At 57.9% G+C, this 22257-nt stretch overlaps 2 protein-coding genes across 6 annotated transcripts; one reads left to right on the plus strand and one right to left on the minus strand.

Annotated features, from left to right (window-relative positions):
* LOC123374961 (transmembrane emp24 domain-containing protein 10-like) lies at nt 1–2604 on the minus strand. The gene is made up of 5 exons (XM_045025411.1): nt 2013–2604; nt 1541–1661; nt 1117–1190; nt 599–725; nt 1–419 (listed from the first exon to the last, which is right to left on the minus strand). Exons 1-5 carry the CDS (start codon nt 2214–2216, stop codon nt 298–300), a joined length of 648 nt encoding a protein of 215 aa, XP_044881346.1. The 5' UTR covers nt 2217–2604; the 3' UTR covers nt 1–297.
* FOSL1 (FOS like 1, AP-1 transcription factor subunit) lies at nt 2586–22041 on the plus strand. 5 transcript variants are annotated; one of them, XM_045025409.1, is made up of 5 exons: nt 2586–2857; nt 10093–10490; nt 18356–18598; nt 19912–20019; nt 20470–22041. In XM_045025409.1, exons 2-5 carry the CDS (start codon nt 10362–10364, stop codon nt 20953–20955), a joined length of 966 nt encoding a protein of 321 aa, XP_044881344.1. In that variant the 5' UTR covers nt 2586–2857; nt 10093–10361; the 3' UTR covers nt 20956–22041. The 5 variants fall into 5 exon arrangements, with proteins under 5 accessions (XP_044881344.1, XP_044881343.1, XP_044881342.1 ...); XM_045025408.1 differs by lacking the exon at nt 2586–2857 and adding an exon at nt 4634–4683 and having other exon boundaries at nt 9929–10490; XM_045025407.1 differs by lacking the exon at nt 2586–2857 and adding an exon at nt 6180–6593 and having other exon boundaries at nt 9896–10490.
* Nucleotides 22042–22257: the final 216 nt, after the last annotated feature.

Consider the following 22257-nt stretch of genomic DNA (forward strand, 5'->3'; position numbering starts at 1 on the left):
TCCCAATTAACTATTTATTTTAAAATAATTACAACCCAATCCCTCCCGATCACGGTGCCGTCACTACTGGATCCTCTGTTAACTACAGGATCCTTAAACATGGGGGTAGTTGGATTCCTGCTGGGGGCCAGAACCCCCGCTTCCCACCAGAATCCATTCCTGACAGGCAGAGATGTCCAGTGCAAGCGCCGCTTCCCACGAGAGCTGAGAGAGGCTGGATGTGGATTCTAGGGCCATCAGGAAGGGAGCCCAGCGCAGGGGGTCCTGCGAGAGAGGCAGACACACCCAAGGGGCTGCTCACTCGATGAGCTTCTTGGCCTTGAAGAAGCGGCGCAGGTAACAGACTTGCCAGGTGGCCAGGCCCACCAGACACAGCATGGAGAAGATGCTGAAGTAGAGCACGCGGGTGCTGGTGGACTCTGCGGAGAGAGACAGACATGGGGTGAACAGGGGACCCCAACGCATCATCACAAGTGGCTTCCAGCCACTTCACAGGCAAGAACCCAGGCGTCCTGGCTCCCAGTCCCCTCCTCCTGTGTTCTGTCCCCAGCCCTGGGAGGAGAGTGGGGTCTAGTGGGTACATGGGGTGCCTCCTCACCATTTGTGTCCCTCATTTCCTCCTCCCGCTGCTTCATGTAGGCAAAGTCCTTGACGATGGATTCAGAAAGGTCCTCGAGACGTCGCAGATCCACCTCCAGAGGCTTCAGCTTCTCTGCCTTTGCAATCTGGGGGTGGGGACAGTGGGAATGAGATGCAGAATTCCACCCCGCAGTGAGACAGCCACCTCTGGGGTAAGGCATAAGGGCTGTCTATACAGGGATCTCTTGCCCGGTGCTGAGACACAGCCATCTATGGACTGGGCACAGGGGCTGTTTATACAGGGATCCCTCCCACCATGCTGAGATGTGGACGCCTCTGGTCTGGGGCACAGGGGGCTGTTTATACAGGGAACCCTCACAATTCTGGCTTTAGCAGAGCTGGGGATACATGCCCAGTTGGGTGGATGTTGTCAAGTCTGTCCTTGGGCTGAGATTGCTGGTACCCCACCTTCCCCATCAGGCACAGGACAGAGGGGCAGCTGCAGGGGGTGGGGGATGCAAAGGGGGTGTTACTCACGTCTTCATAGTTCCGGGCCTCCACCCCATGTTTGACGTTGAGGATGATCAGCTGGTCAGGAACTCGGAAACCCACTGGGGAGGGAGGGATGAAAGAAAGAAGTTATAACTGTCACAGGGGAGGGAAGAGCTGGTGCATGACCCCATTTCCCTTCTAGTCAGGGATAGAACCATAGAATCCTGGTTCTCAGCCTGCCCTGCTGTAGCCACTAGATACCACTTCCCTCCTACAGCCAGGAACAGACCCCAGGAATCCTGGCCCCCAGCACCCTCCTCAATGCTAACCACTAGGCCTCCCTCATGATCACACGTTTCCTGGCCATGCTGAGTGCAGGAGACCCCAAATGAGGGTGGCAGGGAGCTGTGGGGTGGGAGGAATGCCCCCCAGGACGCAGAATCCCTGCACCAGGAGTGAGACCTCATACCCGACTGGGCGTGGCTCTCGAAGCAGATCTCGTAGATCTCATAGTCGTCTGTGGTGAAGGCGAATTTGCCCTTCTTGGCATCTTCCTTGGAGTAGAGCAGGTGGCCGGAGGAGTCTGTGACCTGGCGTGGGGGTGGGGACAGACTGTGACCCCACAGTACTACCCATCTCCCCGGAACAGGCTCCCAATGCCCACGATGATCCTGTTCCCCAGGAGGATAAGGGTGTAGTGTGCCCCCTCCACCCAGGAGTATGGGGTGTCCAGTGGGGAGGCGGGGATCCCTGATATCCTACTTGGGGGAGGGCGTCACATAACTCCGAGGTAAGGCTTGGCGAACAAAGGGGCGGTCCTGGGGCGGTGCACAGCTTATGGCGAGCGTAGGGGGCAGGGGTCCCCGGGGGCGGCCCCGCAGCCAGCGCTAACCACGGGGGGAGGGGTCGGGGGTGCGGCGGGGATCCCTAGGGGCTCTCACCCGGAGATCGGTCCTGGCCCCCGGCGCCCCGGGCTCTGACACCTCGTATTCCCCGGTCACCATGACGTCGCGGTGCATCTCCTCTTTCAGGCACTTGCGGGTCTGCGCCGGCAGCTGGAACGAGAGCGCCCCGCACCCGCCGGCCAGCAGCAGCGGCAGCAGCAGGGGACCCAGGAGTCCGGGGCCCGGACGAGGCACCCGCATGGCGAGCAGCGGCGGGGACCCCCCCTGGCCTCGAGACGCCGCCTCCGGCTCCCCCTGGCAGGTTGAGTCGGTTGCGTCCGGCTCCTCTGTCACACTGTCCCTGAGCTGATTCGGTGGCGTCGGACCTGGCGCTCACCCGACGTGGCGCTCTCTCTATGGTCCGGCCCCCACCCCGCAGCGGGGCCAGGCCCGAGCCGTGCTTCCGCTTCCGGCTCCACCCTACTTCATCTCCGGCAGCGCGAATTAGAGTCCGGGCAGCGCGAACTTCGGACCGCGGGGGGGGGGGATCTCGGCTGGGGAAGATAGTGGGCGGGGACTCAGCTTGTGTCGTGCAGGAAGCCCTGTACCCTTGCAGCTGGGCAGAGTGCGGGGGCCAGTCCAGGGATTTCGTGGGGCTTCTCTCCTCCCCTTCCTCGGGATGAGGGGGGGTCTAATGGATAGAAGCAGGGGGCCGGGACTCCTGGGTCCTCCACCCAGCTGCAGGGGGCGGGGTCTGTATCCACCAATGGGCAAGAAATGTAAAAAATTAAGTGAATCCGCTTTACAAGCGCAGAGGCGCTGGGTGGCGCCAGAGAGCAGGCTCCGGGCGGGGGCAGTACGTGCAAGGAGTCAGGGGGAGCAGCCGGGAAGAGAGGCCAAAGGTTCGCTGTACGGGGCAGGGAAACCCCGTATCCCTCCTTCCCTCCCAATCCCCCCCCAGTATCTTTTAGCACCCCACCCCCTTTTTTCACCCCCTACACCCCTTCCACTCCTGAGCCTGCTCCACAGCTTGTCCCCAACCCCGCACACCCCTCTCCCATGTCTTCCCTTCCACTCCTTCTTCCCCCATCACCTCTCTTCTCCCCCTCACTCCCCCTGTATGTCCCTCCCTTTCCTCATTCCAACCTGCCCCCTTCCTCTCCTCCCCCAGTCCTGGTCTGTCCAGGGGTTGGCCTGGCAGGGAGCCCCAGGACTGCCCCCTGGAGCAGGGCTGGGATCAGCCTCCAAGTGCTGACCCTGGTTAAAAGGCTGTGATGGGGTGAGGCTGAGAAGGCACTGGGTGCAAGGATGCCTGGAGTGTGTGTCAAGCCCTGGCACCACTCCCCGCCTGCAGCAGGGCTGGCACTGCGTAAAGGAGAGAACCTGGCAGCCACAAGGAAATTAATGTGCCAGGGTGGGGGTGGGGGCAGACTGATCCCCTACCCCCTCAACAGGGCCCCAAGAGGTTAATAGGAGTGTGAGTGGGGGAGAGGGGATAGCTGGGGACTTCCCCCCCCATGCAGTGTTATAGCCCCCCTTATTATCAGAGCCACCTGTGAATTCAAAGGGGACTGGACTGATAAATGGGATAAGGAGAGTGAGACAGGAAGAGAGGTCTGGGAGGGGATATGGGGTCCCTAGAGCAACCACAGGTGTTACGGGAGGCATAACAAACCTAGTGGGGAGGGAGGCACAAAGCAGCTGGGAAGTTAGTAGGGATGGGAACCATCCCAGCTGGGAGAAATTGGGCCCAGGCTGGAGAAAGGTGGATGTAGCCCAGACCCATTTTCCAGCTGGCGCTGGGTAACCCCTGGGAAGGATTGGGGCTGGAAAGAGGAATGGTGACCACCCATTGCCCCTGGTGGCAGGAGGTTGAGATTCCTCCAGGGTTACCCCCTATGTAATCGGCATGGGGCTGGGAATAGCCCTGGCTCCCTGCTGCATAGTGTTATGGGAGGTATCAGGGGCCTTCCACTCATTGCAGCTCGGATCAGGGCCCTGGGACAGGTGAGTCTGAGCACAAAGCAGGACATGAGCTCAGGGATATTGTCAGCAAAACAAAGGAGAATAGTAGATTGGAAGACTGGCTGGTTTTGGGGGCAGGACTGAGATATGAGGCCTCTAGGAAGGAGCAATGGGTGGGGAATATCACTTTATTCTGCCCCATCTGTAGTAGATGGCAGTGGGGATGGAGCAATCACTCTGCTTGCGTCAGCCCTGCCAGGTGCTGGCGTCAGAGCCAGGAGGGTGGGGATGGGGCAAGACTGCACCTGCTGGAATCACACAGCCCAGCTGAGAATGGGAACTGCCCCCTTCCTGTCCTGTGCTGTGCCCTACAGCACCCCCTGGAATAGCTAGGAGCTCCCTGTACAGTCAGAGTTCCCACCCTGCTCCCTGCAGGACCCCCTGCTGTGGGGCTTGAGGGGAACAGGCTGCTGTGGGCTTGGAACTTGAGAAAGAGAGCAGGGGGTGTTGCAGAATGTGTATCCACACATAGAAGGCATGTGTTGCAATTGCTGTTGTGTGTGATTATGGGCAATTGTCAGTGCATGTGTGCTCCTGTGCAGCTGGCTGAGTGTGATTGTCTGTGCAATTGTCAAGCTGTATCCAGGTGAGTGTGTTGCAATTGGAATTGTGTTTGTATGTGCACTTGGCATTGCATATGATTGTGAAATCAGGAGAGACTCTGTGCAGTCATCATTGTGTGTAGTTGAGTGAGTGCTGCTGTGTAAGTACATTCACACACTAGGTGTGTACCATTGCATAGGTTGGTGTCTGCAGTCCCGTAATGAGTGTGCATTATGTGCCGGTTTGTGGCTGGCAGCCTCCCTGTTCAATGGATGCTGTTTGTCTGACACTGGGAGGGGCTATTTGGAGAGCCTCTCCCCGTGAGGTACAGGTCTCCTACCCTACACTGACCCAGCTAGACTCTGCTTAGCATGGAGACCTGCTGCTTTGGCTGAGGCCCAGTGGCTGATGGTTGCAAGCTGGGAGCACGGGGGGCAGGAAATCTCTCTCGGTGCTGGAGATCTCCCAGCTCATGGGGTTGGAATGACAGGCGCCTGGGCAGAGGAAGGTGCCAGAGGCCTGCAGTGATTCAGAGGGGGATGAGACTCTGGGCCCTGTGGGGAAGGAAGAGGTGAGGTCTGGGCTGTGCCAGATATAGGGGCACAGTCAGTACCAACTCGGTGCTCCTGGACCTGGGATTCTCCTTGTCCTAAAATGGGGCAGCAGCATGGAGACTCCCTTCCCCAAACGGCCTGCTGCAACCCCCTTCCACAGGGGCGTTGGCTGTCACTGGACCATTCAGCCCTTGGCCTCTCTGCTTCAGCTGGTGTGATGCAGATGCCCCCAGGGGAGCCCACAACTCAATCCACCAGCAGAGCTGGGAATGGCCTGCAGTTATGAATGACCTGGGCCTGGATTGGACCTGGTGCCCCGTAGAGGCTCTGTAGCCCCTTGCCCAATCCCCTGAGCCAGCCTGGGGTCAGAGTGGAGCCAGTGCCCCAAGAGGAGAGAGACTCCTTGTCTGCTCCCTCCTTTGCTCTGTGTCTCACCCAGTCTGATTTTTTTCTTCAAGAATCTCCCAGCCCTGAGAAGATTGAGTTGAAGGCTCCCTCCTGCTCCCGCTGGCTCCAGGACAGGGCGCTGGCTGGGCATGGTGCCAACAACCCAGTATGCCATCCTGGTACCATTTGCCCCAAGCCCAAGGAGGGCCCTACCCTGGTGCTAAGGGGATGCCATACAACTGCCTGCCTGAGCTGGGAATAGAACCCAGGCGTCCTGGCTCCCAGGGATCTTCTCCCTGCATTCTGTATAGCACTGCCAGGACATGAAGCCTGTAGGAATGGGGGGAAGGGCCTCAGGGGAATGGGCCTCAGGGGGGAAAACTGCTTTTGGTAAAGGGCACAGCTCCGGAGAAGACGTTTTACTGGGATGTTGGAAGAGCTGCGGGATCTGCTGGCTTAGAGCAGGGTGGGGGGGGTCAGAACTCCTGGGTTCTCTCCCAGCTCTGGGAGGGGTTGGGGGGGGTGTAGGACAACCCCGGCCCTTGGTTCCAAGATTGGGGTGGGCAGAGATCCCCCAGGCCAATGGCACTTGAACCATCTCATCTTGAGGGGCCCCAGCCTGACAGTATTTGAGACTCAGAGCAGAGGGAGGTCTCTAAGGTGGGTAGGGGTAGGGGTGGGGGTGGGGGTGTGGGGGAGGAAGGAATATCCCCTGGGAACCACTGCATGAAGTGGCCCTGGCAACTCAGCAGCTAGGGGGAGGGTGGGGCTGAGCACATGGCTGGTGATCTTCAGGCAGCCTCTCCCCCATGCACTGCAGCACACAGGGTTCCTCCTCTGCTCTAGCATGCAAGGGGTTAACATGGCCCATGGATACAGGGAGCTGTTCGAAGTGTCCCAGGAGATGGCAACACTGGTACCCTGTTGTCCTTGAATTCCACACGGGTCGCTCTACTCGGGACTTGAAGTCCCCCTGCTATCACAGCCCTGGGTCCGTCCATCCATCCCCCCATCTCTCCTGCTGCCACTCAATCCAGACTTGTTATCCCAGCCCTGGATCTGTGCTGCATTAGGCCAGGATCCAAACCTCAAGTCGCCAGAGTGAGTAGAGTCAGGAGGAAAAGGAAGGGTGAGTAAGTGGATGAGTATACAGAGCTCTCGGCTGTCTCCTGTTTGGGATTTGGCCCATTCTCCCATTCCCTCCATAGGCACAGGAGGGCCCTGCCAAAATCCCTGGCAGCCACAAGCACTTGTGAGTGCCACGTGCTGATGATTTGGCGGGAGCCTGTGGAAATCCCCTCCGCACAGCCCCATTGCTCTCCAGGAACCCGCAGGAAGCTGCTGCTGCTTTCAAGTGTGGAGTAAGGTGACCAGGCAGTTTGAAAGGCTGGGACACACACAGCGCAGCTCTGTTAGTGCCCCCAATGCCAGCCTGCAGCCCCCTGCTATCCCAGCCCTGGGCTCCCCTCCCCCCACCCAGCTCTGCTAGTGCCCCCAGTGCCAGCCTGCAGCCTCCTGCTACCCCAACCCTGGGTTCCCCTCCCCCCACCCAGCTCTGTTAGTGTCCCCAGTGCCAGCCTGCAGCCTCCTGCTATCCCAGCCCTGGGCTCCCCCCACCCAGCTCTGCTAGTGCCCCCAGTGCCAGCCTGCAGCCCCTGCTATCCCAGCCCTGGGCTCCCCTCCCCCCACCCAGCTCTGCTAGTGCCCTCAGTGCCAGCCTGCAGCCCCTGCTATCCCAGCCCTGGGCTCCCCCCCCCCAGCTCTGTTAGTGCCCCCAGTGCCAGCCTGCGGCTTCCTGCTATCACAGCCCTGGGCTCCCCCCACCCAGCTCTGCTAGTGCCCCCCAATGCCAGACTGCAGCCCCCTGCTATCCCAGCCCTGGGCTCCCCTCCCCACGCCCAGCTCTGTTAGTGCCCCCAATGCCAGCCTGCAGCCCCCTGCTATCCCAGCCCTGGGCTCCCCTCCCCCCACCCAGCTCTGCTAGTGCCCTCAGTGCCAGCCTGCAGCCCCCTGCTATCCCAGCCCTGGGCTCCCCTCCCCCCACCCAGCTCTGCTAGTGCCCTCAGTGCCAGCCTGCAGCCCCTGCTATCCCAGCCCTGGGCTCCCCCCCCCCAGCTCTGTTAGTGCCCCCAGTGCCAGCCTGCGGCTTCCTGCTATCACAGCCCTGGGCTCCCCCCACCCAGCTCTGCTAGTGCCCCCAATGCCAGACTGCATCCCCCTGCTATCCCAGTCCTGGGCTCCCCCCACTCAGCTCTGCTAGTGCCCCTCAGCCCCAACCGGCAGCCTCCCAGCAACTGTGCCATGATAGTCCCCAGGGAACAGTGGTGACACCACTGCCCTGTGCTCAGGGTTTAATACTGGGAGCAGGGGGGCCAGTACCCAGGGTGGGAGCCAGCCATGTCCCCCGACCTCTCATTGCTCCCCAAGGCTGGTGGCGAGGTGCCAGCTGGCTGCTCTCTGCCCCCCATTCCTGCCAGGTTAGTCACCGGGAGCATGAGATCATCCACATTCCTGTGTCTCACATCCTGTCCCGTTCCTTGGGGAGAGGGATCGTTAACCCTCCCGGGGGTGGGGTCATGGCGCCTGGAACAGGAACAGATACAGGACCCCCACCCTGTGGCCACCTCCCAGAAGAGCTGTTTGTTTTGAGGCTTGCGGGGAGGAGCCAGGACCCCTGGTACTTGGAGGGGGGGTTCTAGTGGTTAAAACGAGGGGGGGGGCTGGGAGCCAGGACCCGTGGGTTTCATTCCCTGCTCTCCCAATGACCTGCTGTGTGACCTTAGGGGAGTCTCTTCCTCTCTGCCTTAGTTTCCCGCCCCCCTCCCCGCCTGTCTCTCGCTGTGTTTTGTGCAGTGCCTGGGGTCCCAATCTCCCTGGAGCCTCCAACCAGTAACGAGAGAGAACGAACACTGTCAGGCTCCTTGTGGCTGTCGGGAGCCTGCCTTGCGGGACATGCTTTCACTCTCTGCAGGGAGCCCAGCCCTGGCAGTTTCACTGGTAGTCGCTTTCAGTTCCTGATTCTGAAGGTGACCAGAGGCTGCTGTGTCAGGAATTTACACCCCCGCAGCCCACTCATAGAGAGAGAGAAACCAATGCTCCCACTCTCCTCCCAGAGCTGTGTGTGGAACCCAGGAGTCCTGACTCCCAGCCCCCTCTGCTTTAACCGACTAGACCCCATTCCCTTCCAGGTGTCTTGGCCCCAGCCCCCGCTCTAACCCAATAGTCCCACCACCACCACCAAATTTGGGGACAGAATACCGGAGTCCTGACTCCCAGCTGGACGCTTCCATTCTCCATGCTAGGGTATCTTCCAGTGGCTTGTTTCTTAGCGGGAGGAGTAACCTGAGGCTCTCATCAGGGAGGGTGGGGGAGCCAGGATCAGCGTCTCTGTTCAAGGAGCAGGGGGCAGGGGCTCTCCGTGATACTACAGAGGGGAGGGGGCAGCCAGATTGCAGAGGTCCCTGCCTGTGTTGGGTTGGGGGGGTTCTTTTCTGATGGGAGGGTATTGGGGGGATTCACAGGGCATACCATAATCTCATTGGGTCTGGCCCAGCTGCTCAGCCCCAGAAATTGGCAGTGCCTGGCATGTGCAGAGGGGCAGGGTCCCACCTATAAACTGCCCCTGTCTCCCACCTTCCCCTGTAGGGTCACAGGGACTCTTACCCCCCGACTCCCCCCTTCCGCATGGTCACAGGAACCCTCTGCCCCCATCCCCTGTGCCACTTTCGCCTCTATCCACCCATCCCCATGCACACCCCCATCTATCCATTCACACACACCCTCTCTCTCCCTTCCCCCCAACACACTCCTTGGTCTGTCTAGCCACCTCATCCAGACACTTTCCTATCTCTGGACCAACCGGAGGCCCCTGTTGCTCACCTCTCTCTCTCTCTCTCTCTCTCTCTCTCTGTCTCTCTGAATTCCTTTCCTAGGCCCCCTGGCTCCTGGAGTGTCCTGGCCCGGGCCCCCCATTGCCCGTGGGGTCCTACCCAGCCCCGAAATTCATTTACTGCATCAGCATGTTGGGGAGGGAAAAGTCGGGGGGGTGTCTTTGCATCTTTGACGTGTGAAAACAAACTACCTGACCTGATGTGTGTGTGTCTGTCTGTCTTTGTTTAGGGGTGTACGTCGTTGTGCAGGCTGTGTATTTTTGTGTGCACAGCGATGCATGACGTTGTGCAGTGTGTGCGGTTGTGCAGCGATGGGTATGTTGTTGCACAGCTGTGTGTTGTACAGAGATGTGTGCGGTGGTGGTGTACAGGGCGTGTGCTGTAATACGGTGTGTGTCGGGGGGGGGGTTGTGGTACTTGGGGGGCGGGGGTTGTACAGGCGTGTGTGAGGTTCAGGATGTGTGTGGTGGTGTACAGGTGTGGGTGTTTGTGTGGTGTTGTTATTGTAGTACTGGGGGGGGGGGCGTATTTTTATCTTAAGCCGGATTCCTTGAAACGCATCTTGAACAAACAGAGCTTGGAAACAAACACAGAGGGGAATCCTTTACTATTGCACAGCAAGCCGGAGGAAATCACACTATATATGGATATCTACGTCACCGAGCACTGAGTCAATCCCCGGACCGTACCAAATAGATTTAGACCAGGGGGGAAATATTGACTTTGCTGGTCTTTTAGGGGCTGACGAAACTCTGATTCCGGGCAGAAGAGTGCATCTTAATTGAAGCGGGCCCCGCGGCGCGGGGGTGGGTTGTTGGAGAGGGGATTCCCTGCTTCCCCGACGGCTTGAAAAGGGCGCGGGGTGGGACTCGCCCCTCCCCTCCCCCAGCTTCAAGTGAGGCGGCCCCGGAGTTCCCATTCATAAAAAAAGTAACCAGGCGGGAGGCAGTTGAGAGGCGCTCGCCGGACTGATCTAGGCACAGCACAGCCCCAGCGGAGAGCCAGGCATGTTCAGGGACTATGGAGCGGGCAGTGCGGACGGCCCGGGATCCTCGTACAACCCTCGCCCTCAGCACCCTGCCCTGCGCAGCATGGGCCCGGCCGCCGCCGCAGGGACTCCGGGAGCAGCGCAGCAGGTAAGGGGCGAGCGGGGCAAAGGGCCGAGAGCTCGGTCGGTCGGTCTGTCTGTCCCCACACACACTCCCCTGTGTCCGTCTGTCCGTCCTCATTCACACCTCCCTGTCTGCCCGTTCCCATGCACACCCGTCTGTCCGCCCGCCCCGGTGCTCACCTCCCCGTCAGTCTGTCCGCCCGCCCCGGTGCACACCTCCCCGTTCGTCCGCCCGTCCGCCCCAGTGCACACCTCCCCTTCCGTCTTCCCGTTCCCATGCACACCTGTCTGTCCGCCCGCCCTGGTGCTCACCTCCCCGTCCGTTTGTCCGCCCGCCCCGGTGCACACCTCCCCTTCCGTCTGCCCGTTCCCATGCACACCTGTCTGTCCGGCCCGGTGCACACCTCCCCTTGTCTGTCTGTCCGCCCCGGTGCACACCTCCCCCGCTGTCTGCTCCCCGTCCCCATGCAAACCTCCCCCTGTCTGTCCGCCCCCATACACACCTCCTCCTCTGTCTGTCCCTCTGTTCCCATACACACCCCTCCTGCCGCAGGTGCTGGAACTAGGGGGTGATGGGGGGGGGGCTGGCTTGAAGTGGTTCTCATCATATCCAGGGTTACATTTTGGTTCAATGGCTCTCAGCTCCCCCACTGTACAAATTGTCCCAGCGCCCCTGGCCCCCACTGTCTGTCAGGCTGTCCCCATCCCCACCCCTGTGGCTAATCTAGTCTCTAGTCGTCCCCATCCTCAGCTGTCCATACACATCCACCCTCTATCTCCACACACCCCCGTTCCTTCTGTCCAGCCCTTGCTCCTCCACACCCCTGGGCACTGTCAGCCACCTCTGCCCTATTTCGCCAGTCACTGATCCCCTTCCGGCCTGCTCCAGCCTTTCCCCGGCTGTTTTCTTGCCCTCTCATTTCTCGCTCTGTGTCGTGTGGGGGGGGTGACTAATACTCTGGGTTGATTCACCCCACCGCGTGGCGGCCGCTGCTTTGACTCCCTCCCCCCTCCCGCACGCAGGCACTCGCGTGCCGATGGCTGAGGAATGCAGGGGGTTCCCCCACCCGGCGCTCTACCGCAGAGCGATTGGGGGGGGGGGAGCTCCCCTCGTCCGCTGCTGCCTGAGTGCCCGGGTCACAAACCCTTGTAGTGATCTGGCGCTATGCGGGCCTGGGGTGTCCGTGTCCCTGCCCCCCGCCCAGCCACATAGCAGCAGCTGCAGGGAGACACCCCAAAGTCACCTGTACCAGCGGAGGGGACTCCTCGCCAGGTGTCCTACAGGGGTTATGGCACACAGTTTATCCCAGCCAGGAGGGGGCTGCGGAAGCACCTGCACCAGGGTGTCCATCCTTAGCGGGTTTGTGGGCTGACCGACGCACGGTGCTTTAGCTCAGGGAGGGAAGCGGGGGCTCGGGGGCTAGAGCCGGCGGGGGGGAGCCAGGACTCCTGAGTTCTGTGCCAGCTCTGCTCCCCTTTCTCTTGGGCACCCACTTCACCTCCTGGCACCTCCGTGCCCCGCAGGACGGGACCGGAAGGTTAGCCCCAGGGCTGAAAACGGGGGTGTCAAGGCCAGTCTGTTTTGCCAGTTCTCCCCGGGCAGAGTTTAAGACTCTCCTCCCTCTCTGGGCTGTCCGGAGCCAGCGGTGGGGACCCAGGTAGCCCTGTGTGTATGTGTGAGGGGGGGTAGACAGACCCCAGGGCTGGACACACTCCCAGCCCCCCGCCCGCCCTCCCCCGCTGGCAAATTGTGAGACACCCGCCTCCCCCAGCGGCTGGATGAGTGTTGTGGCGGGTGGGGCTGGGGCTCCAGGCTACGGCAGAAGGTGGCACCAGGACAGACCTGGAGATGGGGAGCGAATCGGGGAATTCCCTTCTTGCCCCCCCCCTCCGCTGGCTCCCGAGGCACCCCGCTCCCGGTGCCAAGTCATGCCGGGTGAGTCACCAGAACCGGCGGGGCTGAGTCACGGGCTGCGCTCACCCCGGTGGCCCCTCCACTCACCCCAGCCTGTGTCCCAGGGAGCCAAGATTCCTCAGCAATTTCCTCTTGCATAAGGGCGCCCCTGCGACAGCTGCCAGCCCCACCCCAAAGCCAGCTGCAGTGCCTGCCGGCCCCCTGTGAACAGCTGCCACCCCGGGGATAGAGACCCCAGGCATCCTGACGCCCAGCTTCCCTCCCCTCCCCCAACCCACCACGCACCACTCGCCTCCCAGAGCTGCAAAGAGAACCCGGGAGTCCTGGCTCCTAGCCCCCACTGCTCTAACCCAACAGACTCCGCTCCCCTCCCAGAGCGAACCCAGGAGTCCTGGCTCCCAGACCCAGCTTCTCTAACCACTAGCCCTAGGTAGGGTGGCAGCCAAGATTCAGGTTTCAGAGTAGCAGCCCTGTTAGTCTGTATCCCTAAAAAGAACGGGAGTACTTGTGGCACCTTAAAGACTAACACATTTATTTTAGCATGAGCTTTCATGAGCTACAGCTCACTTCTTCGGATGCATAGAATGGAAGAAGTGAGCTGTAGCTCACGAAAGCTCATGCTAAACTAAATTTGTTAGTCTTTAAGGTGCCACAAGTACTCCTGTTCTTTTTAGCCAAGAATCAGTGCCTGGGAAGCTCTGCTCCCATGCCCAGCCCCCTTTGTGTTTTGGGGGAGTCCCCAGTCCCTGGGGCAGTATCTCCCCGGGGTGTTCTCTGTCTGACACAGAAGGCGTGGCCAGTCTGCTGCCCCAGGGCTGGGCTGCACCAGTACGCAGCATAGTGAGCTGGGACGTGACGCCAGAGGTGGGGAGGGACCCACTGGGCCAGGGAAACTGGGTCAAGGGGTGGGGAGGACACAGGGAGGGTTATCTTGGGGCAGGATTTCTGCACACACCCTGCTGTTCTCTGGCATGCTCCTGCATGTGGATCAATGTGACTCAGTGGCCCTGGGAGCTGAAATCACCAGTGTGTGCCCAGAGTGGCAGCACAGAGCCCTCTGTCACCTGGCAGGTGCTCGGTCTCTGTGCCCCATTGAGCCCTTGGTCTCTCTGTTGCTAAGAGGACTGGGTAGTGCTGAGGTGGGGACGGGCCCCATGCACTATGTTGAGAGCAAACTCATTTTACATGGGGGCCACCCAGTGGGCATGGACAGAAGCAGCTGTCATGCTGGGCTCTGGGGCCGGATCCGAGCTGGCGTCTTCTAGAAGGGAAGACCCCATATCCCAACCCCATCCCCCTAGCCAGCCTGTCTTGCAGCATGGGGACTGGATTGGAGCTGGTGCCCACTCAAAGGAAAGGGTCCTGTATCCCATTCTCCATCCCCTGAGCCTGCCAGTCCCTTGATCCTGGCTCCAAGGAGCTGAATTCCTTTGCCCCATGCCTGAGCTCTGCCCCTGACATTCACCAGTTCCTAAAAAGGTGATGGGGCTGGGAAGTGACTCTAAACCTTCCTGTTCGGCTCCATTCATGTAATAAGTAACCCACATGAGCACTCCTAAATCTGGGTAGGAGGCAAACAGTGGGCATGGCATGGCACTAGCAAGGTATCTGCCCCTCTGCCTATTGCACCAAACCAGCTGCTCTGCCTGTACCACTCTGTCCCCTGCTGAATGGAATACTGACTATGTAGCTGTGTATCCTACACACTATACTGCCAATCACCGGTGGGGATTCTCTCAAAGCCTATGAGGGCCTGTGCCTTTGGGATGGGAGGGTAGGACCCCCCAGCCAGTGACTGGCCGTCATGCTCAGAGACAACATGAGCTGTAAAGGCCTTCAGAACAGCTTTGTATTGATTCAGACAGGCTGAGTATGGGATGGAAGGGGCTTTGTCTGAGGGCTTAAAGGGGGCACTGCCAGGGTGACATAGGGCCTAATAGCTAGGTATAGTTAGGGCTCCTGGGTTCCATTCCCAGCTCTGGGAGGTGAGGCGAGTCTACTGTTGGGGGTGTGGGGGAAGAATAGGGGACTGGGAGTTAGGACTCCTGGGTTCTGTGCCTATGACTTGCTCTGTGAACCAGGGCAGATCCCTCTCGCTGCTGATTGTGCCTCAGTTCCCCATCTGTAAAATGGGGATTTCAGGATTTGGATTACCCCATGACCCCCAAAAGTTTAACCCCAAGAGAAGCCTCTGCACCGATTCTGGGTTTAAAATCCCAAGGTCAGCAGGGTGGGTTAAGAATCATAGACTCATAGACCTTAAAGTCAGAAGGGCCCATTATGATTGTCTAGTCCAGGGGTCGGCAGCCTTTCAGAAGTGCTGTGCCGAGTCTTCATATATTCACTCTAATTTAAGGTGTTGCGTGCCAGTAATACATTTTAATGTTTTTAGAAGGTCTCTTTCTATAAGTCTATAATATATAACTAAACTATTGTTGTATATAAAGTAAATAAGGTTTTTAAAATGTTTAAGAAGCTTCATTTAAAATTAAATTAAAATGCAAGCCCCCTGGACCAGTGGCCAGGACCTGGGCAGTGTGAGTGCCACTGAAAATCAGCTCACGTGCTGCCTTCGGCACACATGCCATAGGTTGCCTACCCCTGGTCTAGTCTGACCTCCTGCACAACGCAGGCCACAGAATCTCCCCCACCCACTCCTTGATTGACTGTTGGGAGCTAAAGCTCACCTACAGCATTTCCAACCACAACACACCAGCACTGGGGTGGGAGGGTTCACAGATCTACAGGCTCAGGGCTGGGCCCCGGCTTTAAACAGGCTCTTGGAGGAACCGCTTCAGCAATGGGCCCCACTTTTTCTTCAGGGAGGGCCATGCCACCGCTAAGGCTGAGCCTCTGGGCTCCAGCCCTCCTGCGACACACTGGGTGTGCTGCCCAGCCAGTGCAGCTGAGACAGACTCCTAAGCAGAGGCTTGCCACTCTTCAGGGACTCATGCACCTCAGGATGCATGTGCAGTGACGCCAGACAGCCCTTGCCAAACAGGCGGGGCCTTTAGTCACCTGCAACCCAGCACTGGAAGTCCTTAGGGTAGCACAGAGAACTACAGGTTAAGACATAGTCCATCCGGCCAAGCCAGAGCAACCCACCAGCCCAGCTGTAGGCAATTCCATTTCAGACTCTGGTTTTCCCCCCTGACCCTCCATCAATCCCAGGTGCGAGCAGCCACCCTGGTCCAGAAGCCGACTCTTTAGCCTCTACTGGTGACCTCCGAGTTCTTTGTCTCCAGGCAGGGCCAAGCTGAGTTCACAACCCCACCCACGGAAGCTGCCCTCTGCTGCATAATTGTTGGTGCTTCCATTGTCTCTTTGGTCCCTCTCTTGGTCTGGGTCCGTTTCAATCAGTTCCTTAAAGACCCATTCCCTGTGGGCCAGGCAGCACCCACACGGTACCTCCCATCCGCACTGCCCCCAAAAGCAGATGTAACCCTTTTCCTCCACTGGGCAGCAATGCAAAGTACAGAGGGAAACTGAGGAACACAGAGGCTTCATAATAATGTTACGGAAAATCCCCATGTTGTCACAGAGGGTGAACTGTCAGATCCAATAATGGGGGAGGGGATTAAGGGAGGGGTGTTAAATATGGAACCTTCTGAAGCCTCATTGGGGGCCTGGGGACACGTGTTGAATGGCAAAGGGACACTTTACAATGATGTAAAGTGTATTGTACTCGGAGGAGCTGTACCTCTTTCCTGGTTAGCATGTGCATTAGGGCAGCACCTAGGGACTGTGGGCTGAGAGGGGAGGGGGATCCCATTGTCCCAGGTGCTTTGTGGACACACAGTAAGAGACAGTCCCTGCCCCCCAAGATCTCTCAGTCCAAACAGACAAACCGCCAGCCCTGGCAGCTGTGAAATCCAGGCGGGATGGTTTTCTAACGGGTCTGCTCTAGTTCACCCAGGAATTAGTTCAGGACTGTCCTAGGGGCTGGGCTATGCAGGAGCTCAGACTAGATGATCACAATGGTCCTTTCTGGCCATATAATCTGTGGAGGCATTAAGAGGTGAAAGGCCCTTCCCCAGGTCTATGGCAGGAGCCAGGAGTCCTGAGCCCCAGTGAAGTATTTGACCTGCCATCAGACCTCTGAAGTCGTCTCCAGGCTCATAAGAACGGCCCTACCGGGTCAGACCAAAGGTCCATCTAGCCCAGTATCTGTCTACCGACAGTGGCCAATGCCAGGTGCCCCAGAGGGAGTGAACCTAACAGGCAATGATCAAGTGATCTCTCTCCTGCCATCCATCTCCATCCTCTGACCAACAGAGGCTAGGGACACCATTCTTACCCATCCTGGCTAATAGCCATTTATGGACTTAGCCACCATGAATTTATCCAGTTCCCTTTTAAACATTGTTATAGTCCTAGCCTTCACAACCTCCTCAGGTAAGGAGTTCCACAAGTTGACTGTGCGCTGCGTGAAGAAGAACTTCCTTTTATTTGTTTTAAACCTGCTGCCTATTAATTTCATTTGGTGACCCCTAGTTCTTGTATTATGGGAATAAGTAAATAACTTTTCCTTATCCACTTTCTCAACATCACTCATGATTTTATAGACCTCTATCATATCCCCCCTTAGTCTTCTCTTTTCCAAGCTGAAGAGTCCTAGCCTCTGTAATCTTTCCTCGTATGGGACCCTCTCCAAACCCCTAATCATTTTAGTTGCCCTTTTCTGAACTTTTTCTAGTGCTAGAATATCTTTTTTGAGGTGAGGAGACCACATCTGTACACAGTATTCGAGATGTGGGTGTACCATGGATTTATATAAGGGCAATAATATATTCTCAGTCTTATTCTCTATCCCCTTTTTAATGATTCCTAACATCCTGTTTGCTTTTTTGACCACCTCTGCACACTGCGTGGACATCTTCAGAGAACTATCCACGATGTCTCCAAGATCTTTTTCCTGACTCGTTGTAGCTAAATTAGCCCCCATCATATTGTATGTATAGTTGGGGTTATTTTTTCCAATGTGCATTACTTTACATTTATCCACATTAAATTTCATTTGCCATTTTGTTGCCCAGTCACTTGCTCAGCCGGACACTAGCAATTTCCATTAACAAAATGTTTTTTTTCCCTCAATGTAAACCTGGAATTTCCCTGTTTGTTTTTTTTAAATAGCAGCCCCTTCCCTCACTTCACAAAGCCAGTCACTTTAAAGCCAGGAAATCGCTCTGATCACCTGTCTGATCTCCTGCATCCCCCAGGGCAGAGTTTCACCCACCAGTCCCATGGGGCAAGGAATTCTTTCCTTTCCCCGACTATGAACATCAGCCTGTTCTTCTATTTTCTGCTTCTCCGTGTTTTCCCATTGTACCACTAGGGAGCCTTCCCCAAGGAGAGATGTAATGACTCACCTGAGCTCCAGTGTTGTCAGGGGTTAGAGTGGGGAATTTAACCCAGGAGTCCTGGCTCCCAGCCCCCCCCCCAACCCACCCCATATCCACTAGATGTCACTCCCTTCCTAGAGTCAGAAGGCAAACTCAAGTGACTTGACTCCAGCCTCCCTGCTCCAACCCACTACACCCCATTCCCCTGCCAGAGCTTGGAGGAGAACCCAAGGGTCTTGATTCCCAGCCCCTCCCTCCCTGCATCCTAGACATGCTGCCTCCAAGGATCTCTGAGGTCACAAGGAGACTGAATGCAGCCGGTGACCCAGGATTTGCTCCTGGAGCAATTCACCGCTGGCCCCTAAGCCAAGCCAGAGCCCCCTCTGCAGGCTGGAATGTTTCCCCCATGCCCGGGTGCCCATGGCAATGGGGATCTTTATTCGGAAGCACCAGGTGCCCTTGTGATACTGGCAGTGCTGCCCTCCGCTAGCTGCAGCCAGAACTGCTCCGTGTGTCAGTCCTGTCCCCTGTGCAGCCCATAGCAATGGGGAACCCTCTTTGATTACAATGCACCCAGCTCCCCTCCCCCAGCCTCCGGCCTCCTCTAACTGCTGCCTCCTCTTGTCTGCACAGAAGTTCCCACCAGGTCCAAGCGCAGGAGCTGCCAGCTTCATTCCCAGCCTCAACACCATCACCTCCAGCCAGGACCTGCAGTGGATGGTTCGGCCCACAATGCTCAACACCTGCTCCTCGCCCTCCTCCTTCACAGCTGCCCCATACCCCCGCCCCTATGGCCCCTACCCTGCCGGGGCCCGCCCAGGCGTCATCCGCACCATTGGGCCCACCCCTGGCATACGTCGGAGGCACAGTGAGCATGTGAGTAGGGCAGTTATTGGAGTGGGGGCAGGAGGGGCGAATGCCTAGCACAGGGGGCTGGGAGGCTGGACTCCTGGGTTCCACCCGCAGATTCAGGAGGGGAGTGGGGTGTAGACGGTTAGAGCGGGGGAGGGGTGGGAGACAGGAATCCAGGGTGTGTGTTGCTCTGTGCCTCAGTTTTCCCACTCCAAATCCCCAGGACAGTGGGAGGCTGCCCCCTGATTCGCAGTGGCTGGAAGAGGGGAGCGGGGTTTCACCTGGGCTGGTGGGGGGCGAGGCCCTTTCTCCCACAAGAACCAAGTAAGGGTGGCTGGCACTCATTGTGCCCTAGGGCTGGGCCCCCGGCCCAAACGCCACAGGGCAGCGGGGCCACCTAGTGGCTAACATTGGAACCGCAGGCAGGACACAGGGCACTGTCCATCCGGAGCTCTCCAAATGCTTAGCGAGGCCAGTTTGGAGCACTGTCCCCCCACAAAGAGCTGGGGATAACCCCCAGGAGCCCTGGCTGCCAGCCCTCCTGCTCTGACCACCAGACCCCACTCCCCTCCCAGAGCCATGGCTGCCAGCCCCTCTGCTCTCACCACTAGGCCCCACTCCCCTCCCAGAGCCCTGGCTGCCAGCCCCCCTGCTCTCACCACTAGACCTCACTCCCCTTCCAGAACTAGAACTCAGGAACCCTGGCTCCCAGATCCATTGCTGTAATCACTAGACCCCATTCTAGTCTTAGAAGGGAATCATTCAAGCTGGGATTTGGCTGGGACGTTTGGGTTCACACCCTGGGGGCAGGCAGGAGAGGAAATGACAGCATGCTGAGTCATGGAGCCACAGGATGACTCAGAGGGAAGGGGCACTGGGGCCAGCAGCATACTGGGAGTGTTCCCTCCCCAACCACCCCAGCCTGTGGAATCTAGGCAGCATCGGAAGCCTCCGGGGCCAGAGAGGGCTGGCTCCCCCAAGCCATACTTTAACTCTTGGGGATGCTTGCCATGTCCCCAAAATGACCCTTCCGCTCCCCCCTATCCCTATATACCTCCCCCAAAGCTAATTCCCCCACCTGAACTAGAAAAGTAGCCCAGTCTCATCTCAGCACTGAGTTATGGATCCCTGTATAAGAAGCCCCCCATGCCCCACCCCAGAGGTGGCTGCATCTTTAATGCACTGTGAGGGATCCCTGTGGGTATTATTCCTTGGGGTGAAAGCCTGACAAGGACCTGGTCCTTGGCAGTTGTCCATGGACCGGAATAGAAGGGGATAGATATGGCATCAGTGTCACTCATTTGAAATCCCCTGCCCCTCTCTTGCCCCCACTTCAGATGACCCCCGAGGAAGAGGAGCGGCGCAGGGTAAGACGAGAGAGGAACAAACTGGCTGCAGCAAAGTGCCGGAACCGGAGGAAAGAGCTAACGGACTGTCTGCAAATGGTGAACACCCCCTACTGAGTCCCCCCAGCACTCCCTGCAGCACAGCACCCCCAGCACCATGCAGGGGCATTGGGGCCAGCCCTGGCTGTGAGGGGACAGTCCCCCTGCTGACTCCCCCTTCAGTTCTCATTGGAGGTTGCCCGTGCAAGTTCTGACCCTGCCTGGCTCTGCAAGAGATGGGATTAAAGCCACGTGAACTGTGATGGCTGCTGGGCAAGATGTGCCCTTCCCACTCCTAGAGCTGGGGACAGAACCAGGCATCTCATCCCCCATCCTCTCCTGTGCTAACCCACCAGATCCCACTCCCCTCCCAGAGCTGGGGATTTTACCCACAGCTCCTGACTTCCAGCCCCTCCGACTCTAACCACTAGACCCCACTTCCCTCCCCATGCCACGAATAGAACCCAAGTGTCCTGCCTCCCCCTGATCTCTCTTCCCCCCCGCCCCCAGGAGACGGACCAGTTGGAGGAGGAGAAGTCAGGCCTGCAGAAGGAGATTGCAGAGCTGCAAAAGCAGAAGGAGAGGCTTGAGCTGATTTTGGAGGCCCACCGGCCAGTGTGCAAAGTGCAGGATGAGTCCTCGGGAGAGGAGGAGCAGGGGGGGCCGTCCGCCCCACCCCCTGTCAAGCAGGAGTCCTCGGAGCCTCCCCCAGTAGTCCCACGTCGGCCCCCACCACCGGTGCCCCCACGGATCAGCCTTCCCCCCAGCGGGGTCCTGGAGCCTGAGGCCCTGCACACCCCCACCCTGATGGTCACACCCTCGCTAACTCCCTTCACTCCAAGTCTGATCTTCAACTATCCTGCCCCAGGGGAAGGGGAGCCCCCTGCTGGCCATACCTTCCCACCTGAGCCCTGCAGCTCTGCCCACCGGCGTGGGAGCAGCAGTGGTGACCAATCGTCTGACTCCCTCAACTCCCCAACCCTGCTGGCGCTCTGACAGGCACGGCTCCCCCAGCCCTGTTCTTCCTGCTCAAGAACCGGCCTCATGACCAGGAACCTTCCATGTGGTTCCAGACAATTCTAGAACTGTTCCCTGTCAACCCAGGCCCTTCTGGAACCATTTACCTCAGCTGTGGTACCTTTGTGATCATTCTAGCACTATTCCCCATTATCCCAACTTCTTGTTCATTCCAGACATCTGGAATCTCCCTTTCCACTTTCAAACCTTCGCTGTCATTCTAGATAATTCTAGAAGCACCCCCGCCACACACACCCCCACACACCCACTCCATTCCAGTCTCCCAATTATTTCACACCCATCTGGAATTTCCTCCTCAGCTCTAGAACTTTCAGTGACATTCTAGAACCTTCCCTGCCATTGGTGTTTGATTATTCCAGGTCTCCCTGGAATCCTTTACTCACAAGTCAGGAGCCTGTCCATCCCTTTACCATCACTGCAGAAGAATGTCCTTGTGCTTCAGAACCATCCCAAACCCTCCCACAGCCCCCTCCTGTCTGTTCCAGAGCACCCCTTTTAGGAGGGGGCAACCTTCCCAAAATTCATTGTGCTTGCTGCATTTTTCCTGGAATGTACTAGAGCTTTCCTGACCTCCTTCTGGATTGCTCTAGAATCCCCCCAGCCATTCATGGTCTCATACTAGAACCTAACCAGAAGTCCCAGTTCAACAGGCACTCATTCTAGACTCTGACTGACCATTCTAGCAAAACTTGTTCATTCTAGAACCGGTCTAGCTGTACTAGCCTGCCATTGCTCATTTGAGAATACTCACAGCTGTTCCAGACCTCTCTTGTTGTTTCTAGACCTCCATCTGACAGTTCCAGAATTCCCTCATTCTAGAACTCACCTGAACATTGCAAACTGCCCCTCCAATCATTCTAGAACCCACTCCCTGATCCAGAACAACCTCAGGTGTGCAGGGTTGTACAGCGCTGGCCAGCCAAGAACCAGGACTGGTTGTTTTGGTTTGGTTTGGTTTTTTTTACTCCCAAGTTCCAGAACCGCAGGGCGTGCTCTGGACTGCACAGTGTTCATTGTTGGAGCTGCCATTTCTATGCTATTTATTGTCACTCAAAGAATATTTTTCTACCAATGGTGTCTTGTGTCTCAAGAGACAATTAAAAGCAACAAGTAGAGACAGCTCATGTGTGTGTTTGAGGGGTGGGGTGTAGGTGTTGGTTGGTATATGACTTGAGGGTGTTGGGGGGGTGTATGTGGCATGGGGGGCATTGGGCAGATACAGAGTTGTGGAATGGGGGGTGGACTGTTGGTGGATATAGG

The sequence above is a fragment of the Mauremys mutica genome, chromosome 7, assembly GCF_020497125.1.
Source record: "Mauremys mutica isolate MM-2020 ecotype Southern chromosome 7, ASM2049712v1, whole genome shotgun sequence".
Taxonomy (NCBI): Eukaryota; Metazoa; Chordata; order Testudines; family Geoemydidae; genus Mauremys; species Mauremys mutica.

Excerpts from the sequence above, each read along its gene's own strand:
- LOC123374961 (XM_045025411.1), bottom strand. The coding sequence starts at position 2,216 with ATGCGGGTGCCTCGTCCGGGCCCCGGACTCCTGGGTCCCCTGCTGCTG. Across the intron at positions 1,662-2,012 it reads GGGCCAGGACCGATCTCCGG|GTCACAGACTCCTCCGGCCA; the intron begins GTGAGAGCCCCT and ends CCCCCACGCCAG. Across the intron at positions 1,191-1,540 it reads CGAGAGCCACGCCCAGTCGG|TGGGTTTCCGAGTTCCTGAC; the intron begins GTATGAGGTCTC and ends CTCCCTCCCCAG.
- FOSL1 (XM_045025409.1), top strand. The coding sequence starts at position 10,362 with ATGTTCAGGGACTATGGAGCGGGCAGTGCGGACGGCCCGGGATCCTCG. Across the intron at positions 10,491-18,355 it reads CTCCGGGAGCAGCGCAGCAG|AAGTTCCCACCAGGTCCAAG; the intron begins GTAAGGGGCGAG and ends TTGTCTGCACAG. Across the intron at positions 18,599-19,911 it reads GTCGGAGGCACAGTGAGCAT|ATGACCCCCGAGGAAGAGGA; the intron begins GTGAGTAGGGCA and ends CCCCCACTTCAG.